General features: G+C 33.0%; 1 protein-coding gene across 2 annotated transcripts in view; it reads left to right on the top strand.

Annotated features, from left to right (window-relative positions):
• The window catches only part of Usp34 (ubiquitin specific peptidase 34), a 220,606-nt gene that overhangs the window by 98,626 nt on the left and 97,128 nt on the right, over window positions 1-24,852 (top strand). For both annotated transcript variants that reach the window (XM_026387219.2, XM_026387217.2), the window contains exons 20-30: window positions 2,175-2,270; window positions 6,453-6,535; window positions 10,642-10,796; window positions 11,726-11,839; window positions 12,248-12,347; window positions 12,478-12,637; window positions 15,235-15,361; window positions 15,538-15,685; window positions 21,791-21,891; window positions 22,094-22,303; window positions 24,463-24,588. In XM_026387219.2, the coding sequence (XP_026243004.2) occupies window positions 2,175-2,270; window positions 6,453-6,535; window positions 10,642-10,796; window positions 11,726-11,839; window positions 12,248-12,347; window positions 12,478-12,637; window positions 15,235-15,361; window positions 15,538-15,685; window positions 21,791-21,891; window positions 22,094-22,303; window positions 24,463-24,588 (1,420 nt within the window). The remainder of the gene's footprint in view (window positions 1-2,174; window positions 2,271-6,452; window positions 6,536-10,641; window positions 10,797-11,725; window positions 11,840-12,247; window positions 12,348-12,477; window positions 12,638-15,234; window positions 15,362-15,537; window positions 15,686-21,790; window positions 21,892-22,093; window positions 22,304-24,462; window positions 24,589-24,852) is intronic.

Below are 24,852 nucleotides of genomic sequence, written 5' to 3'. Positions count from 1 at the left end.
TTAAACGTTTTATTAGATTTCTCTATGAAATCTAAAAAATTCATAGCCCTGTGAAGACTGTGTCTCTCTCAGTATAAAAATCAATGAGTTTTGTTTGCTTTGAGAATAATATCGCAACAACAAATATTCTAAAGACCTAGTACATGTTCTCACAGCAGAAGATGATACATAATAAAATAAAGCATTATTAGATGTTTGTGAAATTTCTTTGAATTTATTCTTGAAATATTTTTGAATTAGGGAATTTTGTTTTGGCAGCGGGGTGCAGGGCATCGGGGTGTGTTAGAGATTGAATCCAGGGTCTCATGTATGGTGGACAGTGCTCTTCCACTGACCTACATCCCTCCTTATTTTAAGACATGGTCTTGCTCAGCCTCTCCTCCAGTTTGTGATACTCGTGCTTCAGCCTCAAGTAGCTTGTATAACAGACCCTTGTCTCTGTGCCTGGTTTAGGGATAATCTTGACAGGTTACCTTATTGCTCTTTTACATTTATAGAGAATTGACAGTTAATATTATCCTTGAAAGAATCCTTTTAACATTATGATGTGAAAGAACTCTGAGCTACTGTGTTATAATGTTGTTATTAGTAATTAACAAAAACCTCCCTTTTGCTGGGTGTGGTGGTGCATGCCCATGATCCCAGGGTCCCTGGAGGCTGAGGCATGTTCAAAGCCAGCCAGCCTCAGCAATATAGCAAGGCCCTACGCAAATGAGGGAGACCTTTTCTCTAAATAAAATAGTTTTTCAAAAAGGACTAAGGATGTAGCTCAGTGTTTAAGTGCCCCTGGGTTCAATTCCTGGTACCAAACAAACAAAACAAAACCACCTCCCTTTGTTAATATATTATATATTTCAGCATTCAGCATTTCGAACATATTATCTCTTAAACTTTTCTAATGGCCCATATTTTAAAATTAGGGACATTTATCCCTAAATCTTTTATCAAACATTCAAGTAGCCAGTAAATAGACTTAACAGGTCAGGTTACTTGACTAAAGCCACTCATCAAGTGTTTTAGAGCCAATTCCATGTTTTGTGTTGTGGGTGTGTAGTTTTGTTTTTTGGTTTTTTTTGGAGTTCATTTGAAACCCAAGTGTTATTAAATATTTTTTCTTTCTAATCTTGCCTTCATTGAAGGAGTAGCAAGTCAAGAGTAACCTATATTGAAAATATAGGCTATTTGCTGTGGTACACGCCTGTTATCCCAGTGATCCAGGTGGCTGAGGCAGGAGGATGGAAGTATCCTGACCAGCCTTAGCAACTTAGCATGGCTTCAAGCACCTTAGCGAGACTGTCTCAAAATAAAAAGGGCTGGGGACGTGGTTTAGTGGTAAAGCACCTGTGAGTGAAATGCCCAGTACTCACCAACATCCTCACCCACCCCCCCAAAAAAAGAAAGAAAATACAACCATGACAAAGAAATTATATAATTTATGTTAGATCTTTTGAACTTTAATAAAAAATGTTTTTGGTGTGTTGCTGGGATTTAAATCCATGGCCTCTTAAATTCTAGGCAAATGTTTTATCACTGAACCATAAACCCAACCCAGACTTTTGGGATTTAAATACTTATTTATATCTGTACATTTTAGCAGATTTATTAGTACCAAATGTTATATGAAATAATTCGTTAACTATGGAATATCCCAATGTATTTATCACTTCTTAAATTTTCTAGTATTTCTAGATTGTTTTGGAAGTTAACACTGGGGTATTTCTTTAGTCCTTTTTAAAAATTTGTTTAAAAAGTAAGTACAATTGGCAATTCAAAAGAGATTCATTAAGTAAATTTATATTGTCTCTCTTCATATGCCAGGTGTACTGCAAAAATCTGTTGCATAACAACCAAAGGACATAAAATGAAATGGTATATTATATTAATGGTATATTGTGTTAACTCATAATAGCAGTCTGCCAGGCATTTTATCCCATTCATAGGTATTGAATACTTGAGATTTTAAAAACATTAACAATATTTTAAATTTGTAGAAATTAATGTGCATTGCTTAATGTATTTTAATCATTCAGCTATAAGTAAAATTTGTAAATTTTTGATTCTTTGACATTTTTACAAGCAAAAATTTTTCAAATAAACTATTTTCTGTCCAAGCATGGATTTTATTCTGTTTCTCTGCTATCTTTAAAATTATTGTTTTTCTTTAATTGGGCCAGGTGGGCAGAAAAAGAACTGAACATGATGAAACTCTTCTTTGATAATCTGGTATACTATATTCAAGCTGTAAGAGAAGGAAGACAAAAACATGCACTGTAAGTACTTTTCATCTAGATTTACATATGAGTTTACATGTGGATTACCTTTCCTGTGAAGGATAATTTTCTTCTATTTCATATAGTAAATAAATGTAACAGGAAAGTTTATTTATGTAAAATTATAAGAGAAAGAAATGCTGAGTAGCATGTCTTTTTTTTTTTTTTTTAAAGAGAGAGTGAGAGAGGGGAGAGAGAGAGAGTTTTTAATATTTATTTTTTTAGTTCTCTGTGGACACAACATCTTTGTTGGTATGTGGTGCTGAGGATCGAACCCGGGCCGCACGCATGCCAGACGAGCGCGCTACCGCCTGAGCCACATTCCCAGCCCCAGTAGCATGTCTTTCTAAGTTAAAAATTATGATATTCCACTTTAAAATCTTAGTGAAATTAGCTTATATAATTTAGTAGGTTGGTTTATTTTTATTACTGATATTTATTGAAAATAATTTTTTTTAGAAATGAAAACTAAACATTCTCTAGAAATCTTCAGTATCCTTGTCTTCATGTATTAGGGCATTGATTCTAAAATTTGTAAATATTAACTTCCAAAAAATAAACAACATATAGTTAAAACATTTACATTTTCCTCTTACGATTGAATACTACTATTAATTATGATTGAATACTACTAGTAATACTACTATTAATGCTATTAATATGTTTTAGGACATGTAGATGGTTTCAAAACTGGTGGTAGTACTAATATTCTACTTTCTCTCTATATCTTTATATAGATATATCTGTCCAATATTGAATAAGTGACTTGGAATAAGAATTGTAGAAACAAAGTAGTAGAGTTGAAAACTTTTTGAAAGGAGATACATGCCTAAATGCTTAGGAGGAGACGTATACAATTCAGATTTCTGCTGGTGAACTTACTGTTGTGGCATTATGTCTGAGTCAAAGACGTCACCAGTTCATTGTCAGTACTGAGCATATCAGTGAATAAGAGAAGGAGTAAATCTGTTTGAGAAAACCTCCACATGGATGGAAAGTGGGCCAACTGAAGAAGTATTGTAAAAGTTGTAGACGTTTAATGAATGGTTTATTCACTTCCTAAAGTGAATTCATTCATTTTCCCTCAGAAATAATTTCCTTCTGTAGATTTTGCTGTGACCTTTATTTAGGGTACCACTATTTTGTTAGTAACCTGAAACTCTTAAACTCTTCGACTGTATGGGGTGGGGAGCTTTTTGCTATTCTTTTATTTTGAACCATCGATGATGGTAATAGTGATTAAAAATAGCTAGTGGTATGGACTGATGTCTGAGTGAAAGATTAAGCATTCTTTGATATTTACTATGGGCCAGGTGCCATTTTAAGTATTAAAGGTATAGAGCAACCCATTTGAGGTTGATGGTTTCATTTTGCAATTGCAATAACTGAAGTTATGAGACAGTAGCCACACATTTAAAACGGAATGGAGCCAGGATTTGTATTAAGCCAGTTTGTCCTTAGAACTCAATTGTTTTTTGAGGGGAAGGGCAGTACTGGGGATTGAACCCAGGGTTGGGGAGGCTCTCTACTATAGAGCTACATCCTCAGCCTTTTTTATTTTTTGATAAAAAGTCTCACTAAACCACCAAGGCTGACCTTCAACTTCTGATCCTTCTGCCTCAGCCTCCTGAGTATCTGGAATAACAGGTTTGTGGCACTACACTGTAGTTGGAACTCATATTCTTAAGTACTATATTATACTGCCATCAGTATTTACCTATCTTTGTACCAAAATATATCCATGTCTTTTCACAAATTGACCTTACCAATTACTGTTTTGTTCCTGATGACCAGCCTCTGGGTCAAATTTTTACTTCAATCTTCTCTTGTTAGTTCCTTTCTTATGCTTGTCAAATTAGGCAGTCAGCTTAATATTGGAAGAATGCATGTGGGCTTTGAATATCAGACAGCCATGGGTTTAGATTGTGAATGTATTACTTTAATCTTATTTCAATTATCTTTTTAATAAATTCCAATTATTTTACAAGTATTTATAAGAATGAAATGATGTGAATTGTATCTGGTATATAGTAAATTATTTGTTTATTTATAAGTTGTGATTACCTGGCTAAAACAAAATAAATAGGAATTCACATTTAGCTTCTTCATAGCATGAAAAATTAAATACCAATGCCTGCAACCTAGTATTCTGAATTCCTGAGATCTAAACCCAGTTAACCTTTCATGTTTCATTGTTCAATGAGTGTTAAAGGCAGCTTAGTCTACAAGCCTACCAAATTATTTTTGAAGTTTTAATTTAACCTAAATTTACTCCATTTCATAGCTTTTCTTACAAAGTTCTTTGATATGTTCTTTTAAGACCTTATTAAAATTTTATTTTTCAGAATCCGTATCTTTAATTATTCCTCCAGGATATGAGAATAATACTAGCCTCTTTAATCTAAGCATTACCATATATCCTCTGTAAAAATTGTAAGATAAACAAAGAGTACAAATGAAACCACCCATGATGCACATCTTCAGCATTTTTAGGAGACAGAATCTAAATTACCTGTCAGTGAAGAAAAAAACAGTTATAGTAGATCCCCAACATAGTCACAAGTCAGTGGATTTGAAGAGAAGGAACAGATGACTAAGAGCAGAGAATGGGAGACATAGATTAATTGTCCTCATAAAGGCAGAGTCCAGCACTAAGTGCCCAGAAATGAATGCATTTCTGAGATGTGGTTGTTCACTGTATTGACTACAGGAGAGTTGGATACTTTGTAATGGAGTCAGAAGTAGGACCTCATTAAAACATTCTTTCTATGTGGAAAGACAAAGGAATAGTGCTTCTTAGAGACAAATTTTATATTTTCATAGAGCATGTTACTGTATCCTTGAAACTAGCTGATCTACCTTGTTTCATGGCATTTTAGGAGAAACCCCAGAACAGAGAGCTGTTATCTGGATTGTTTTACTATGCTTCCTCTGTTCTTTCATGCTGAAAAACAGGGTTGTATATTTGTTTTTCTTTGTTAAAGCATATTGATTTCATAAATTTTGCCCCCTTCCACCTCCATGGGGATTATAGTAGGTGAAAATCTTAGTATTTTCCTAGGAAAAAATAGTTTGGGACATGAAAGATAATACTTCTTTCTTTAAAAGGCATGTTACAGGCTGGGGTTGTAGCTCAGTGATAGAGTGCTTGCCCTGCATGTGGGAGTCACTGGGTTCAATCCTCAGCACCACATAAAAATAAATTTTAAAAAGTCTATCAACAACAACAAAAGATAAGCATAAAATAAGTCATGTTACATAATTTCTTGAATCCTAGAGAAAACTGTTTCAACATTGAGGCTACAAATAGAATTTTTTAAAAAGCATTAGTTATGAAAGATTCATTCCTAATGGGGAGACCATTAATTGCCCTGTATTCTTTCTAATGTCTGAAACCCATGCAGTATGTGTCAATATTCATTTCAGTTTTAATATCTCAAATAATTTTCCTGGCTAATGTTTTCAGTAGCCAGTAGGTCTCTGATGTAATGGGCAGAGTCCCTTGAAAATAGTTAAGGACTGGACGGTAGGATTTATACATGAGAGAACAAAGAGACTGAACCCATGACTTCTAGGGTTTGAATCTCTTATTCTGGAATGCAAGTGTAGGAGAAGGAGAAGTATGCAGAATACAAAGGTACTTTCGTAAATGGCAACACTTGATTCCTGATTTGTCTGGGATTGATGTCCTCTAGACTCTGGTTTAGAGGAGTGTATTAACTCAAATAATAGAAATAAATGGGTGATAGACTCTTCTTTGAACCTGTTCTCCTACACCTCTGTTTTTCCTATATAGTGGTGATGAAGGGACAGAGATATGAAACATGAGTTTTAGATAAAAATATGGATTTTTACTTGTCAACTTCTAATTTATTTGCATATTACATAATGAAAAAATGATATATCTTTTGTTCTGCTATTGAGGTCTTATGTATTTTCTTATCTAACTTGAAAATCAGTTTTGTTATAGTTTGAAGAGTTTTACACTTTAATAGCATAAATTTTAAACTACATTTGTCGTTATGAATTTTTTTTCTGTAACCAAATTTATATAATTGAAATAATTGCTAATTTTGAATTGTTACAATGAATTTATGCTATCTTAGTTATGGTTAGGACCATTAAACCTTTAAAAATAAGAAACGGGGTCTTTTATTTAATTATTTTAATGACTTTTTATAGGTACAGCCATAGTGCCGAAGTTCAAGTTCGTCTTCAATTCTTGACTTGTGTGTTTTCAACTCTGGGATCCCCTGATCATTTCAGTAAGATTTTTAATCTGTATATTTTAAAATGTTTTGACACTTTGAAGAGTCCAGTTGAATTTACTCATGCCTTTCAATTTTGGCAGTGATTATTCTCAATATATTTAAAAATTATGTCAACGTTTAGAACTTTATAAATACAATTGAAATTCCTGTTTACATTTTAAATGCATTTTCCCAGGGTTTTATTTTTGTAATATCTTTTATAATCATTTTTAAGAGTTGGTCTCAGATTATTTAATAAGCACATTACCATTAGTATTTGTTTTCTTGGAGGCTTTATGATTTGTTATTACAACATTGAAAATATTTTTCTTCTTTAAAACACTGTATTTTCTAAGTTCTCAAACACCATCCTTTAAAGATGAGCATGGCCCTCACATTCTCTTTCTGGCTTCAATTTCTGAAAATGTTAGTTTCTCAATATATTAAGAACTCATTTCAAGGGTTAGGGTTGTAGTTTAGTGGTAGAGCACTTGCCTAGCATGTGAGAGGCACTGGGTTCAATTTGCAGCACCACTTATAAATAAATAAGGGACTATTGATAACTGAAAAATATTAAAAAACCCATTTTAAAAACAAAATATTTGTGATAGGACAAAAGTCACTGTAGGGGGATTGCATCTTTTATTACCCTTTGTTGTAGATTCTTATTGTTACTAACATTATAAATAGCCAGTGTTTATTATCATCAGTGTTGTATGATTTGGGTTAATAGGTGATACATTTGGGGGTCCTGGTTTTGTTTAAATTAATTTTATCTCATTGTCATTAAGTAGAGACTGATCTGAGATACTGGAGTGTGTGAACCAAATCTGCATGTTAGTGTTCTCAGAAGAGAGATGAAAACTTGATTTCTGTTGACTGAAGTTCCTTATCTTTTGCAATGCTGATTTTATTGTCTTTCACATATTACGTTCTTTTTTTTTTCTGTGTGCCTGTGCTAAACCTCATTTGTTAGAAGGCCACTTTTTCTTTTGCTGTGGTTAATACAGTCAAACTGATGGTGTCTTTCTAGCCTAAGAGTATTCATCATCACTCTTTCAAGTTCATATCTGTGCTTAAGATACATTATATATTTCTCTGGTGATACTAATAAATTCCAAATCTAAGCCATCTTTTTTTTTATATATATACTGAGGATTGAACCCGGGGCTTTTACTACTGAGCAACATCTTTAGCCATTTATTTATTAGTGTTTGTTTATTTAATTATTTTATTTTGAGACAAGGTCTCTCTAAGTTGCTTTGGGCTTTTAGGAATTGTTGAAAACTGGTCTAAAAATTTAAATCCTCTTGTCTCAAGTTTTGAGGATTACAGACATCTGCTTCCACACCTGGCAAGGCACCTGTTTGTGGTGGTTTTGTTGTTGTTGTTGTTGTTGTGACACAATACCTTTATTTTATTATTACTTTTTTTTTTTTTTTAACGTGGTTCTGAAGATCCAACTTAGTGCCTCACCACTGAGCCACAACCCCAGCCCTGCAGGTCACCTGTTTTTTGATAGGAAATCTCTGCTCCTTGTTATTAAGTCATTTATTGTGCCCAATTATAATACTGTACAAGAAATACATAAAATATAACAAAACCAGACTTATGCATCAAGCCAAAACACATGTGATTAGTATAAGTAATTACAGCCAACCATTAATTTTATATTTATTTTACACAATGTAGATTCTCTGAGTTTACAATAGCTACTGTCCAGACAAAATCAAATAAAAGACATTTCTCCCACAGTAGAGATGTAGTTTTCTTATTGGCACAGTATACATTAACAATAATGTGTTTACTTCAGTCATGTATAATTGCATCAAGTATGCTAATACAGATGTTCAATATACCAGTAAGTATTATCTTTTGAAAAATTAAAAACATTGACTGAGTGTTGTGGCACATGCTTCATTATTCCAGCTCTTTGCTTCTAATTCTAGTCGTGGGAGATTGAGCCAAGAGGGCCTCAACTTCAGGAATTTGATTTTTTAAAATTTCTCCTCCTCCTTCTCCTTTTTTTTTTTTTTTTTTTTTTGTCTTTTGTTTTTTGTTTTTTGTGTTTTTGTTTTACCTGGGATTGAACCCAGCGGTACTCTACCACTGAGATATCCCTAACCATTTTTTGTTTTTTATTTTGATATGGGCTCTTGCTTATTTGTGGATGTTGTCTTTTGACTTACAGTTATCTTGTCTCAGTCTCCCAGGTCATTGTGATTACAGGGGTGTGCTGTCATACTCGGCTTCAAAATAATTTATTCGTTTATTTTTGGTATCAGGGATAGAATCCACTGAGCCACATCCCACGTTCTTTTAATTTTTTATTTTGAGACAACTTTTGCTAAATTACTAATGGCATTGATCTTGTGGTCTTCCTTCCTCAGCCTCCCAGATAGCTGGGATTAAATGCATCAGCAACTGTGGCTACCTCAAAACAATATTTAAAAAGGACTACGATGTATTTCAGTGATAGAGTGCTTGCCTAATTTGGGCAAGGCCGTGAATTCAATTCCCTCTGTTGGTGTTCTTTCTTTCCCTTCCCCCCATCTCTCTCCCCCCATGTCTCTCTCCCTCCCTTCTTCTCCCCTACACTCCTTCTGTCCCTCCCTCTTCCTCCTTCTCCCTCCCCCTCCACCCCAATTTAAAATAGTATCAGAAACTAATATATGACATATTTAAAGTGGATTAGTTGGTCAGCCTTTTGTGTATACAATATGTTAAATAGTTAACTAATTAACAGGATACTTTTTATTTTGAAGACTCCTGTATTTTCTTAATTTTGTTCTTTTCAATTACGTAGTGTGTTTTAAGTTGTAAGACATATTATAGGTTTGTTTGTATGTTATTTTTGTTAGCTCTTTGGAGCATATATTCTTCTCAGAATAATCTGCATATTAGGAGTTTGAAAAACTGATAGGATACTTTTATTCGGATGTGATATTCTTTAGATTGCTAGTGCTATTCATTATTTTCTGAGTTGTGCTTCATCTTCTGGAATTTGTTCTACTTTTCCAATAAAGAAGCATTTGTGATAAATTTCAAGTTATCTTAAATTTCATGCACTGATACTGTAAATCCATGTCCCTTTATGTTCTGGGGAACCATGCTAAGCTTTGAAATGCTTCATGATTTACATTTGAAATTCCCGTGATGCTTTTTTTCTTTTTGGATTGTGTTATTCGTGTTCAACTTATAATTCCCTCTAACCCTCTGTTTCTGAGTGGTTCTTCATCTCCATTTCTTCTGTCATATTTGGGTCAAAGTACCATTCAGATTTTATCTCATTAGTCTGCTTCCCTAGCACTGTTCTCCTCTGATGTGTTGCTGTTGTCTGTTTTACCCAGTTCCCTATAGTTTTGCTTTGTTCATCACAAGAATTCGTTTTTTATATTTTATAAAAATTTATTACTGTTGTTTATCTCTTGTGTATAGAGAATGGCCTTGAATATTGTATCTAGTCTATTTGTATTTATTTGTAGTCTTTAAACCTTAGAACTAACTTTTCACATTTTGATATTATGTACCCCAGTCATTTTTTGTGTGTGGTGCTAGGGATTGAATCCAGGGGTGTGTTTGTGTGAGGCAAGCACTCTACCAACTGAACTATATCCCCAGCCCCTACCCCAGTCATTTTTACAATGTGAAATGGTATGTTCATGTTTTAGGGAGAATGATATTTTAGATCAGTTGGCTCTTCTAGAATACTTTGTAACTTTTTTCAAGTGATTTGTGTATAGGTTATATTTATATTTTGAAAGCATCTTATAAAATGCTTTAAGACCCAGCTGTGGTGATATGTTCCTATAATCCCAGCTACTTAGGAGACTGAGGCAGGAGGATCACAAGTTTCAACCCAGTCTATGCAATTTAGTGAGATTCTGTCTTAAGATTAAATAAAAGAAAAGGTAGGAAAGTAGGTCAAAGATAGAGTGCTCCTGGATTCAGTCTTCAATACTACCACCAAAAAAAGGAGGGGTTATATCTCCTTTAGATTTTGGCTAAATTGGTGCTTCTAGAACATTGTATTTCGACCAAAATGTTGTATATATGCCAAAAAGGAAGTAATAAAGAATTGTGATTTAGATAGTAAATACTACATACATATTTTTATCTAGGGTTAAGTTTAGAGCAAGTCGACATTTTATGGCATTGTTTAGTAGAAGATTCTGAGTGTTATGATGATGCGCTCCATTGGTTTTTAAATCAAGTTCGAAGTAAAGATCAACATGCTATGGGAATGGAAACCTACAAACATCTTTTCCTAGAAAAGGTAATATCCTTTCCTGATAGTTTTATTGTTTTTCTGTATTCCCTTTTCATCTTTTGAAATATGAATTCTGTAATGTTTTCTCTTATTTTTTTTAAACTAGATAAATGTACTATGTTTTGGCAGTCATTATATAATTTTTTGCCACTCAGATTTTGCAGTAACTTTTTCCTACTTATGTAGTTACATAAGTACTTAGATTATACAAGTGTGAAAGCTGTATTCTGTGACTCTTCCTTAGTTAAATGGCTGTGGTTTTAGTCAGTCTTCTGGGCAAATATCAGTCATTCTCCAAATTGTAGATTCCTGAGAAAGCATTGTCATGGTGGTAAAAATGTTCGGGTTCTTGTTTTCCTCCATTAGATGCAACAGTTGGTCTAGATGTTAATTTTTCTATATGAACTATTCCCATTTGAATGTTGAAAATGAAGCAACATACTTATTTTTCTTATGTTTAGTTTTGTGATCTCATATTATCTCTGTAGTAGAGTAAATATGAATGAGTTTTAGAATATAAAAATTAAAATCACATAATAGATTCAGGACCAGGCTACAAATAGAACTTAAATTCAAGTTATCTTAAATTTCATGCACTGACTTTAATACAAACTGTAAACGTTGTTACCTAACTCATAAAACTCATAAAAGTATATAATGTAGAAATTTGATAGATGACATAATGTTTTTATTCACTTTGTCTGATTTGGGTCTCTGTACTTTTTGAAAATTGAAACATAAGTCAGTCAGATAGGCTTCAGATATGCCTGAGTAGAATATCACTAAATAGTGTTTTAATTTAAAAATTATATTACGATTATGAATTGATAGTTTTCTATAATGTTTTCAGTAAAATAAAATTTGTCAACTTACATATAATAACACTTTTAAACTAATTATCTCACTAATTTAGATTTAACATTTTTTCCCCCAAGATGCCCCAATTGAAACCTGAAACAATCAGCATGACCGGCTTAAACCTGTTTCAGCATCTCTGTAATTTGGCTCGGTTGGCTACCAGTGCCTATGATGGTGGTTCAAACTCGGAGGTATGGTTTTATAGTTATTGTTAGAATTTATTAAGCAAGTATGTGGAATTTTCCTTGTGTTCAAATTAGATTACTATTATCAAATAGACTCTTATTCTAAGTTTGAAAAACTTTTATCTTTTGGTTTTTAAACCAAATGATTTTTTTTCATTATTAAAGATAACCTTAGAGGTGCTTAATGAAAACCTATTATACTTTCATTGATTTATAGAAAAGAGGCCATCTGAGTGCTCTTGTAGTCTCTTAGAAATTCCTGGGTAATTTGAAATGGTAGGCTAATTTGTCTCAAATCTGATTTTTGAGCTATTTGGTATTATTGTATGATTTTAAGTTAGAACTTCAATCTTCTAATAAGTTTCAGCATTTAACAACAAAATGCAAAGATGTCTTTATATTTTTCTTTCCTAGCTATGTGGTATGGACCAATTTTGGGGCATTGCTTTAAGAGCACAATCTGGTGATGTGAGTCGAGCAGCTATTCAGTATATCAACTCCTATTATATAAATGGTAAGTGATTTGAAATATTAATAAGTAATCATTATGTGAGAGCATTTGGTTAAATTACATTTCATTTGATTTTCTTTAATATGTCTAAAGAAGACTAAGATTAAAATATGTGTAAACATCTGGCTTTCAGGTAAAACGGGTTTGGAGAAGGAGCAAGAATTTATCAGTAAGTGCATGGAAAGTCTTATGATAGCTTCTAGCAGTCTTGAACAGGAATCACACTCAAGTCTCACAGTTATAGAAAGAGGACTGCTTATGCTGAAGACACATCTGGAAGCATTTAGGAGAAGGTAATTTTTTAATGCTATACTATTAGAATGAATTTCAGTCCTTTTATTGCTGACAAGTCCAAATGTATTCTTAAACCCAAATTTTTGTTGAGTGTAAGGAGAAAGCATAATTTACCAAAACCAGAGGGTCAGTAATAGATGTAATTAATTTTTATTTAGAATCTATACCCGTTTCACCGTGGAATAGGAAATGTAGTTTCCTGAAAAAAGTTGTAAAGCTTTAAAAATCATTAGACTCTGAACAAATATGCATGAACAAGAATCTCTGAACAAAATTCCATTTCTGAAAAGGTATTAATTATGATCGTAAAGGCAGAAACATCACTACTAAAAAAGGTTACACGTAAAACTCTCACGAAGAACATCAAATAATCTTTCATCGTTGAATCAAATTGAGTCATTTGTTTCATTTGCTGTTTTTTTTTCTTCCTGGACTAGGAGACAGTATTTTAATTTTGAATTTCCATTTACCATGGAAACATGACCAAAAAATTCTGTGTTAATGAATATCTGTATAATTAATTTAGACATACCCTGTGTAATACAGAAATAAAGCAAATTAACATTTATGAATATACCAACTGAAATGAAAGGTGAGTAGATAGTTTTAATTAAGAAATTGTTTGTTAAAAATCATTAACTATGAGTAAATGTAAAAGTACTAAGAACTGTGTTGAAAAATTGTTAAAGTAACTTCTTTCAACTTCAGATCTTAGTTAGATAATGAAAGTTAGGTATTACAAGTGATGTTTAATAATGTTTTCTCCTAAAATATCAGGAAATATTGAATAAAAAAGGTGTACCCAACACATTTCTTATAAATAACATGATTCCATGGTTTGAAACATTTGACCATTGCAGAATTCTTTTATTATGATTACAATTTGTAAAAATAGCACTTAAATAATTTCTTTTGTTTTCAGTGAATGTGTGATAGGACTTTTTGATTATTTTTTCTCATAGAACCCTCACTGTGCCTCATTACTTTCACCAGTTTAAAAAAAATTAAGCAAATGTGGTAAAGTCATTCAAATTAATAAAAACTCAATGTATATATTCATCATAAGATTCAGATATTAAACTAAGATACTATGTAGGAAATGAAAGTTTCCTTTAATTGTTCTCTTCCTATTAGAGATAGTTATTGTTAATGGTATGATACCAAATTTTTTTGTGTGATGCAAAAAACAGATAATACCTATTGATTCAAACCATTAAAACTTACATAGTATTACTAGTACCTAACATTGTAATTAGTACTCTTAAAAGAAATAGTCTTTAGGAAGTACATTATTTTCTGATACTTAAGTAGCATTTTTTAGTAGTTTAATGAATCCAGATAGCAACATCCCTTTGTATTTGTTTCATGTTAAAAAATTAATGTTGGCATTAATTTATGTAAATACTCATTTTGTGAGTAACTGATGAACTAGGAAATAAGTAAAGCTAAGTCGTGTTTCTAAAAATTTATCTGCATATTTTTTTACAAATTTTTGTCTAGTATTAAGTATCAAGTATAAAATCTCAAGTGCTTAATATGTTTAGTGGTAATTGAAAATTGCCTAAAATTTAGATTGAAACTATAAGCATTTTTCATGTATTCTTTATATGAAAAGACTGAATAGTAATAATGTCTTAAAGGGCTTTCTTCATAGAAAGAGATAAGGTTATAATATTAAATAGTGGTTTTCAATGAGAAGTGATTTTGTTTCCCAAGGGACAGTAGTTAATGTTTGGAGATATTTTTCATTACTACAGCTTGGGGATTATTTGGCATCAGACTCCAGAGATGCTGCTATACATCTAAAGTGCATGAGATAGCCTCTCTTCTGCCTTCTGACAATAGTAAATTACTGTGCTCAAAATGTCAGTAGTGTCAAGATTAAAAAATCCTGGTCTTGAAATATGCAACTGAAAACATTTTAAGATTACTCTTTTGCTCAGTCATAGAACCTAGACGTTGGATCATGTATAGGTAATAAGATGAGTCCATTTATTCCTTATTTTCTATAATTGATGGTTAATTTTAGCCATTGACCATTTTTTTCTTATTAAATTCAGGTACCTGCATTCTGTCTTCACCAACTAAAACTAAGTTAGAAAATTGACAAATATTTAGTTTGTGTTTTGCTAGATGCTTCTTTCATTTGAAATATTTGTCTATTTTATTATTTTAGCAATCACTCATTTTGTCAGGCTGGCTGACATAATTACTACAATATATTTCTGTGAAAAATATTTTCGTATCTTCTTATAAATGTTGGAATGATAACTTGATATTTCATTTACCCAACTATTTTTTTTAATTCCTTCAGGTGCTTGTGTTTCCCTCGTCTCCCTTTTACATTATAAAGTATTTGCAATAGGATTTTTTCTTCCCAGTAATTTTTCTTGGAGACTATTTTGTTAGGATCTTTTGTCATTATTCATTTAAGTCTGATTCAACATAGTGAACCTAAGCCTAAATTTAGTGTTATAAATTGGTGTGTGCTGGAACCCTCTGAGAATTTTTCCAGTTTGTAATCATTATAAACTTCTGTGACATTGAAATATTTTAAAATTTTATCTTTCCTATGTTTGTTTTTATTTTATCTTAGGTTTGCATATCATCTGAGACAATGGCAAATTGAAGGCACTGGTATTAGTAGTCATTTGAAAGCATTGAGTGACAAACAATCTTTGCCCCTAAGGGTTGTATGCCAGCCCGCTGGACTTCCTGACAAGGTAGTTACAGAATTTAATTTCCAAATTGATCCCATTTCTCAGTTCAAATATCTGTGTGGGTTTTTGTTTGTTTGGTGGTTTTTTTTTTTTTTTCCTGTTGTTGTTTTGGCTTGTTTGGGTTTGGTTTGGTGTTTTTTGCTTTTGTATTTTTAAATTGGTTGCATCTCATATTTCAGATGACTATTGAAATGTATCCTAGTGACCAGGTAGCAGATCTTAGGGCTGAAGTAACTCATTGGTATGAAAATTTACAGAAAGAACAAATAAATCAACAAGCTCAGCTTCAGGAGTTTGGTCAAAGCAGCAGAAAGGGAGAGTTTCCTGGTAAGTTTAACAGTTAAAATTTTCATTTTTTCCCCTAAGTTCTGTTGTATAGAAACTATTGGTCTGTTTTATGCTATACTAGCAGAATCTCTTAAACTGGATAATTTATTAAGATCTGAAATTAATTTTTGTTCTGGATATTGGGAAGTACAAGATCAAGGTGCCAGCAGCCAGTGCAGAGAGCTGCTTTGTTTCTAACATGGTGTCTTGAATTTTGCTTCCTCACATTATATAAGGTGGAAGGCCTAAAAGAAACACTTTTTTTTGTCAAACCCTTTTATACAACTATTTATCCATTCATGAGAGAGGAGCTTTTGTGACCTCACAGCCTTCAAGAAGGCCCCACCTCTTAACACTAATTGCATAGGCGATTAAATTTCACCAAGAATTTTGGTACAGGACAAATATTCAAACCATAAGAGCAACTTTAATCCTTTACTTTAAAGGTTCACCACATATGTTCCCCTCCCCTTGGTATAGTTACCTTTTAGGTTTAAAATTGCTGGAAGTTGTTTAAGATATTGTTTGTAAACATTCTTCAAGTACCCCATATTGCCCAGTAAAAATTTTCTGCCTTTTTGATGTATTTTATTTTTTCTAAGCACAGGAAATTAATACCCCCTTGAATCTCACCCATGCCGCTTTCCTTTTCTTCCAAAAATGTATTGTGTTAGGAACTTTTTTCAGGTGATCCTCAAATACACCTGAAAAATTCCTCTATTACTGTTACCAACTAGTTGGTTTTTACTGTCTTTCTGCACCTAAAATGTGAACTACTCAGAGAAATGACCATGAAAAATGTTTTTACTTCTAATTTAAGGGTCTGAAATAATAGTTGAATACAGGTTAAGCATAGCTCATATGAATATCTGAAATCTAAACCATTTTGAGCACCGCATGATGCTCAGTAGTTTTGGATTTTGAATTTTGGATCTTGGAATTTTTTAAATTAAGTATTCTCAACAGTAAAGTCTATGCAAATTTTCCAAAATCTGAAGAATCCTGAAATCCAAAGCACTTTTGGATAAGAAAATACTAACCTGTAAGTATTTAGAAAAGAAGATCTAAAATGTCTAAAAGATATTTTGGGGACCTTCTTAACCTGGCTATGAATCCTTCAGTAAGGACCATCTCTGACATTCTTGCAGTAAGGAACAAAACATCTGACTACAAGATGTATCATATGCCTTCTCTAAAGTATCAACTCTTAGTGAATTCACTATTGTTTTCTTCAATAATTACATTTTTGGTAGGAAATAATAAATGTGGAAAAGCCTCCCTCTTACCTCCATTTTTCCTTGAGTCACATTATTTCTGGTTTCATATATCAAGATATAATGTAATAAATCTCTCTCTCTGTTTTTTTAACTCAAATGATAGCTTTTCATTTGTATTTTTCCTCTTGTAGTGCTTAACATTTTCATATAAGGAAATTAAGTTCCTGGAAAGTTTTTTGTTGTCGTATTTTTGTTGTTGTTTTGGTAATGGGAACTGAACCCATTGGAGTTTAACCACTGAGCCACATCTCCAGCTCTTTTTAATTTTAATTTTGAGACAGGCCCTTGCCAAGTTGCTAAGGTTGGCTTTGAACTGAAGATCCTCCTGCTTCAGCCTCCCGAGTCACTGGGATTACAGGTGTACACCACTGTATCCAGCTAATACAGAGTTTCTTGAGAGAAAGTTTCTGAGGTGAAATTCTTGGGAATTTGATGAAAAATATCTCTCAGCTGGGCATAGTGGCCAGCACCTATAGTCCCATCTACTTTAGAGGTGAAGGCAGAAGGATCAGTTGAGGACAGAAATTCAAAGCATCTTGGGCAACATAGTAAGATCCTATCTTTGGTGGAGGATGGGGGTGGGGGTGGGAGGGAGTATCTCTTCACAGATACAGTGACACTTACCTATAATAACTGCTCTCTGGAGACTGAGTCAGGAGGATCATTTAAGCTCAAAGAGTTTAGAACTAGTCTTGATAACATAGTGAGACCCTGTGTCTTAAGGGAAGAAAAGTTTCTCATTATTTTTTCATACCTGTCTCCTTTCTTTCCTATCTGTTTGCTTGCTTTCCTTCTTTCTTTCATTCTTCTTTCCCTCCTTGGGTTCTCTGCCACTGATTTATACCTGTAGTCCTTTAATTTTGTGACAGGGTCTTAATAAGTCTTAAAAAGGCAATCCTCCTGTCTCCACCTCCTGAAAGTTGGGGTTATAGGCATATGCCCCCTTGCCTGGATTTTTTTCTAAATTTTATAGTGTAGTAAAAAATTTAGCTACTATAGCTTTGTAGTGTAGGTCTTTGTCTACTCCAGTAATAACAACATAGACATGGATAGCAGTTATCTTTTTCTGTGTGTCTGTGTGGTACTAGGAATTCAACCCAGGGGTTTACCATTGAGCTAAGTTGTCCAGGCTCTCCTCCTCCTGCCTCATACTGCTGAATTGCTGGGATTACAGGTGTGCAACAGTGTGCCCAGCTTTTTTTTCTTCTTCTTCTTCTCACCTTACCCATTTAATGTATAAGTCTAGAATTAAAAGTGCCTAGACTATTAATGTCTCATAGTGTCCTGAGGCACTATTCATTTTTTTTTTTTCTCTCCCACCTCTCCCCTTCCTTCCATTCTGGCTTTTGTAGGGTGGGAATGTTCATTGTTGATATTAACTGTGCCAAATCATTATAAAACATATTCTATAGAATATGAGGTTATTTCTCTGGTTTAGAATTTGATTTTTTTAGGAACTTGCTAGTCATTAAATTTTATTTTGTTTACTTCTTGCAAACTTTGATATGATCTCTTACATTGTTTTCCTCTCAATTTATATAAACTTTTTAAAATCATATTTTTCATAGAGTTTCAGAGGGAAAAATTAGAGATGTGTTGTTCAGTTTATCATAATAACCAGAGAGTTTACAATTTTTATTTCTTTTTTGTTTTGTTTTGAAACATTCATTATACTAATATTTTCTTAAAGTTAAAAATGCTTTCCTAAACTGGAATAAGCAATTTTTTTTTGGTGGTGGTGGTGGTATTGGGGGTTCAATACAAGGTCTCAGGTGTGTTAGATAGACCCTATATCACTCAGCTGCACCTCCTTTTCTTTTTATATTGAGGTGTGGTCTCACCGAGATGCTGAGGCTGGCCTGTAACTTGGCATCTTCCTGCTTTAACTTCCCAAATATTTGGGGTTATAAGTGTGCACTAGGAACAAGCAGGTTTTTTTTTATTAAAAAGAACTCAGAATCTGAGTTCTCTTTTAGAAAAACGTCTTTCATGTTTAACAAGAGTAACGGTAGGAAACAAATCAGTGTTGTATTGTCTTAGCAGTCATCATGACCACTGGTGTTTTGTTTTAAGTGTATAAAGATCAGTGATCATAAGCTATATTTGATTAGTTTATTAAGATGGAAAAGTCATTTAATAAAAATTTACTAAATCATTAAAACTTAATGTAGAGTTTCTGTCTATCCAGTGGCTAGAGTTTTGTTTAATAAATACTGTGCTTTACTAGCATTCATTTTTTCCCCTAGTTTTGTATTATACAAAATGATTAGAGTAAGAAATATACTTTTTGGAAGAGAAAACTTAGTTTTAATCAGGGAATAATGATGATGAATTGAAAACTAAAGAAGTGCTCTATAACAATTTAAAAAGTTATGATGATCATTTTCTGTGTGTGGGGCGATGGGTGGGTACTGGGGATTGAACCAGGGGCACTTACCTGCCAAGATACATTTCCCCCCTCCCCTCCCCTCCCCTCCCCTCCTCCTCCTTTTCCTCCTCTTCCTCCTCTTCCTCCTCTTCTTCTCCCTCCCTCCCTCCCCCCCCCCTCTCTCTCTTTCTTTTTCTTTAATTTTGAGACAGGTTCTTGCTAAATTACTGAGGCTGGCCTTCAGCTTGCTAGCCTTCTGCCTCAGCCTCCTGAGTAGTTGGGATTACAGGCCTGCGCCCCCATGGTTTTTGGGGGGCATATTATAATTATACATAGTAGTGGAATTTGATGTTATATATCATTATAGTGATCTTTAAAAAATTTTTTTTGTGTAGTTGTAGATGGACAGAAAGCCTTTATTTCGTTTATTTTTATCTGGTGCTAAGGATCAAACCCAGTGCTTCACACATGCTAGGCAAGTGCTCTGCCACTGAGCTACAGCCCCAGCACCTCATTATGCTTAATGCGAGGGATTTGTGAAGTATATGAGTATAAAAATTTCTGAGATTTTGTGTGTGTGTGTGTGTGTGTGTGTGTGTATGAACAACTGAATAAATAGATACCTAGCATGTCTATCTACTGAATATTATAGAAATATCAAATTTATTTTTTAGTTTATTTTATCTAAGATTTCAGTGGAATTTCTGTTTAGAATTTGAAATTACTCTGAAATTGTCTATATTAATAAATATCAAGTTCTGTGAGGAAAAGCACACAAGGGTAATCATTGAACATTTAAAGTGCATGATTTTGTGAAAAAATTTATTAATAAATATAGAGAGTGGAGAATCCTGAGAAATAACTATAGTGTATTCATACAAGTATTACTCAATTTGAAGGAAGAAAAAAACTATTTCTAATTTATGGTATGTTTAAAATGTAGTATCTGTATTGATGAACAGTAAGCAAGTTCCAAAGAAAGTATGATTAGATATTTATTAATCCCTAAGGGCCAATATTTCTTGGCTTAAAATTAAAGAGAAGGAACAGAAGATATGGGGCTGGGGCTGTAGCTCAGTGGTAAAGTGCTTGTTTTGAATGTGTGAGGCACTGGGTTCGATCCTCAGCACCACATAAAAATAAATAATCATTCTATGTGTTCATCTACAACTAAATAAATATTTAAAAATACTGCAAAGCAGTTGTACTTAAGGGAATTGTTAAAATGAATCTTACTGGGGGAAAGCCATTTTACTACTCTGTTTGAAGTTATTTCCTGTAGAATTTTTTTTATTTGAAGAGGAAAGGTAATTTTAAATGTTATATGTCACTATAGAAAGTAGTTCTCCTCCCTTAGTCATTATTTCTGAAAATTTTTTTTTACATTAAGTTAGGAAAATTCAATATTTTTAATAATGTCTATTCATCAGTGTTTCATAATTTTGCTTAATTTTTCTATTCTTCTAGGCATTTCCTTTTAAAAAATTCATGCATCATACAATAATGTCTACTGTTTCTAGTGCCTGGAATACATATGTATATATAAAATGAAATCTCTGCATGTGGAACTGGGAGGAATTTTTTGGTTTTTTGAGGAGAGACAGATGTAAATACATGCTTTAAGGAAAGATAAAGCAGAGTAAAGGGCCAGTAGTGAAATGAGGCCCTTTAGATTGAGTGGTTGGGAGGAATTTTCTTAATGAGAGATTTGAAGGAAATTAGGGAAGAAGACCTTGTAAATTCCTCAGCAGGAACATTTTAGTTCTTGAGATGAACATGCTTAAGAAAGGGCAAGTAGATCTGATCAGGGAAGCACAGTTTTGAGGTAAGGAAATGAAGTTAAAGATGGAGACAACAAAAAGAACTTTATGCATTCTAGAAAATAAATTGCCTTTGTCGAGTTTATTGAACAAAGTTAGCCTTTTAAATAAACTAAATTATTGAATAAAGGAATAGATATCAAAGGTTAAAGCTGGTATTCCCATGAGACTGTTCGTTTTGCACTCGTTTTGTTTTTGTGCATAGTAAACAGGGAGAGAGAACTTAGTCATCAATACATGCCAGTTTGCCCAACTAAGGCATTAAAGAATCTCTGTATATTTTTGTATATCTTTGTATGTTCCCCTGTATGTATATTTGGAAGAAATGCAGTCTATTCCCAGAAATTTTCTGTATTGATTTTTTTAATTCTTATAACATTTTTCATATTGTTAAGGAAATAATAATTGATCTAGTTAGACTAGTCCTAATGGAGAACTTCTTTGTGATTTTTTTTTTATTGCCTGAGGGCAACTTCAGACAACTGAAAACTTGCTAAAGCATGTTTAGTACTGTCTCCAATTCTCTTAGTTATATTTATGGTTAACATACAATGGACTTAATTACTAACTATACCCTTGTATTCTTGTTAGCAAATGAATTAACTATAATTGTTTTTACTTTTTTTGTGATGTTTTTAAGGAGGGCTAATGGGACCTGTAAGGATGATTTCATCTGGACATGAGTTGACAACAGATTATGATGAAAAAGCACTTCATGAACTTGGTTTTAAGGACATGCAGGTACATATATAAATTGTGGTTTGTGTTTTAATTAGCTGTTGATTGATAAAGACAAAAGAATATTCAGAAGTTTAGTCTAAAATTTATTATTGCTTTTATTATATTAAAATTGCAACAAATTACTTTATACTTGACTTATTGTTTTATTAAGCAGAAAACTTAATGTGTATTGTTCCCCCTCCCCCCTCTCTTATTTTTGTAGATGGTATTTGTATCTTTGGGTGCACCACGGAGAGAACGGAAAGGGGAAGGTGTTCAGCTCCCTGCGTCTTGCCTACCACCCCCTCAGAAAGACAACATTCCGATGCTTTTGCTTTTACAAGAACCCCATCTAACTACTCTTTTTGATTTATTAGAAATGCTTGCATCATTTAAACCACCCTCGGGAAAGGTGGCAGTGGATGATAGTGAGGTAACCATATCAGACTTCATTTCCACAAATCTTTTTTTTTTTTTAATATTTATTTATGTAATTATCTACACATGACATTACAATGATCTTGGAAATTCATACATTTGTGTCATTGGGGTATAATTTCTCATTTTTCTAATTATACAGATTGCAGAATCACACTGGTCATAGAGTCACCTATATACATACATCAATCATAATGTTTATTCTGCTACCCTTCTTATCCCCCCTACTCCTCCCCTCCTCTCCTCTCCCATCATTTCTCTCTATCCAATCTAATGTGACACACTTTTTTTCTTTTCTTTTTTTCATCACAACATCATACATGTATTCTGTATAACGATGAGGGTCTCCTTCCATCTTCCATTCAACTCCCCTTCTCCCTCTTTTTTCCTCCCACCTCTCTTCCCCATTTAGTGGTAGTTTTCTTCTCATGCTCTTCTTCTCTATCCCATTCACAAATCTTATTTTTGTTTGTGATACTGAGAATTGAACCTAGAGCCTTGCACATGCTAGCAAGTGCTCTACCACTGACCTACATTACCCTTCCCCCTCCCTCTACTATTTTTTTCTCTTTTCCTTTTTAAAATTTTGAGACAGGAGCATGCTGATTTGCTTAGGTTGTCCTTGAACTTTAGATCCTTGTGTTTCAGCTCCCAAGTAGCTATGGTTATAGGCATGCATGTACCACCATACCCCGCTCCATAAACTTGTTTTATCTTTCTGTTGAAAGAAAAATAATTTTCTCAGTAATCTCTCAAAAAACAATAAAACATAGGAACACATTTATTTGTGAACTATTTAAGTGCTTAATATGATCAGACATTCTGTTTTAATGAAAGTGTTGTTTAAAGGATGATCAATTGAGGTATATGTCAGTCTTGAGTCAGAATTGAGTTGTGAATGGCAAGTTTACCTTGAAACTCCAGCTCTAAAATTCCCTTACCTTTAAAGTACAGTTAAATCTCCATATCCATGAATTCTGCATTTGTTCTTTGTTTTGCATTTGTAGGTTAAACCAGCTGAGGAATGAAAATATTTGGGACGGGGAGGATCTGTTCTGAACATGAAGATTATTTTCCTTCTCATTGTTCCTTAAATAATATAGTATAGCAACTGTTAATACAGTATTTATAATATGGGTATTTTAAATAATCTGGAGATTGTTTAAAGTTTATGGGAGGACATGCATAGATTCTGTACTATATATTTTATATAAAGGATGTGGGCTCCACATTTTGGTGTTCATGGAGCGGGGGGTGCTGGGACCAATCGGGGATAGATATTGAGGGATTACTATATATTGGTTTTATAAAGTCCTTGTACCAAAAGAACTAAGTTGCTTTTTATTGACTTTTAGAATATTCCTTTGGCATTCCCTAAGAGTGTATTACACCAAAGAATTAATATAATAGGATCAATAATAATATAATAATAAACAAAATTATACTACATGGAAAATGCCCAGTGAATTTTAGCTTTTGATGTTTATTGTCTTCTGGGGTGGTACTTTGACATTTTAATTACTTTTTTTTTATACTTTTGAAAACATCATTTAGAATACTCTTAGCACCTTACTGAGCTAAGGTTTAACAAAAGATAATAGCAAAAAGAGTATTCTTTAAATTTGCTTTCTCCTCTTAATGTCTGTTCATCTGAAACTGTTAAATAAGATATTCGGGGCTGGGGCTATAGCTCAGTAGCAGAGCACTTTCCTAGCATGTGTGAGGCTCTGGATTCAGTCCTCAGCACCACATAAAAATAAACAAATAAGATAAAGGCATTCTGTCCATCTATCACTACAAAAAAAAAAAAAAACATGCATTAACAGAATAAGAGAAATGATAATAATTAGTCTTGAAATTTACTAATGGTTTTATGAAACAGGTGACCTCACTTTTGTTTGAGATTTCTTATGTCCAGCCTTAAGGAAAGGCTACTCTGGGGAAATGTTTATAATCAGTTTTTAAAAAAATCCCTTCTTTTTTATGACTATTCATATTGTCTTAAATATATTCTATTTCCCGTGTTAAAATTGTCTTATTTTCACACTACTTGAGTAAATTTGATTATTAATAATTTTTGTGCCAAACAATTGAACTTATTTAATTTTTTTCCCCTGATCTGTCTTGATAAAGCATTTGTTCTTATTTGTATAGAGCTTAAGATGTGAAGAACTTCATCTTCATGCAGAAAATTTGTCAAGGCGTGTCTGGGAGCTGCTCATGCTTCTTCCAACATGTCCTAACATGTTGATGGCATTCCAGAATATCTCAGATGAACAGGTGAGCCTACAAAATCTTTTTACTCTCCTTGAGGATGTTACTAGTTATGTTCCTGCTGGCAGTAGCTCACTTTCTGGATCATACCTCAGCAAATCTAAATATAATTTTTGCCTGTTTAATAGAAAAAGTGTATCATTTTAATTGTTTAGTGAGGTTGAGTAGCATAGTAAATAGAAGGTAAGAATGCTTTCTGAAATTGTCTCTAGAAAATAGGGATTTGTCTTCATATTTGTGGTTAGTTTTTTTTTTTTTCTTTAAGAAATT

The sequence above is a fragment of the Urocitellus parryii genome, chromosome 12, assembly GCF_045843805.1.
Source record: "Urocitellus parryii isolate mUroPar1 chromosome 12, mUroPar1.hap1, whole genome shotgun sequence".
NCBI classification, from domain to species: domain Eukaryota; kingdom Metazoa; phylum Chordata; class Mammalia; order Rodentia; family Sciuridae; genus Urocitellus; species Urocitellus parryii.
The sequence above is the reverse complement of the archived record's forward strand: the minus strand, read 5'-3'. Positions and strand labels throughout refer to the sequence as shown.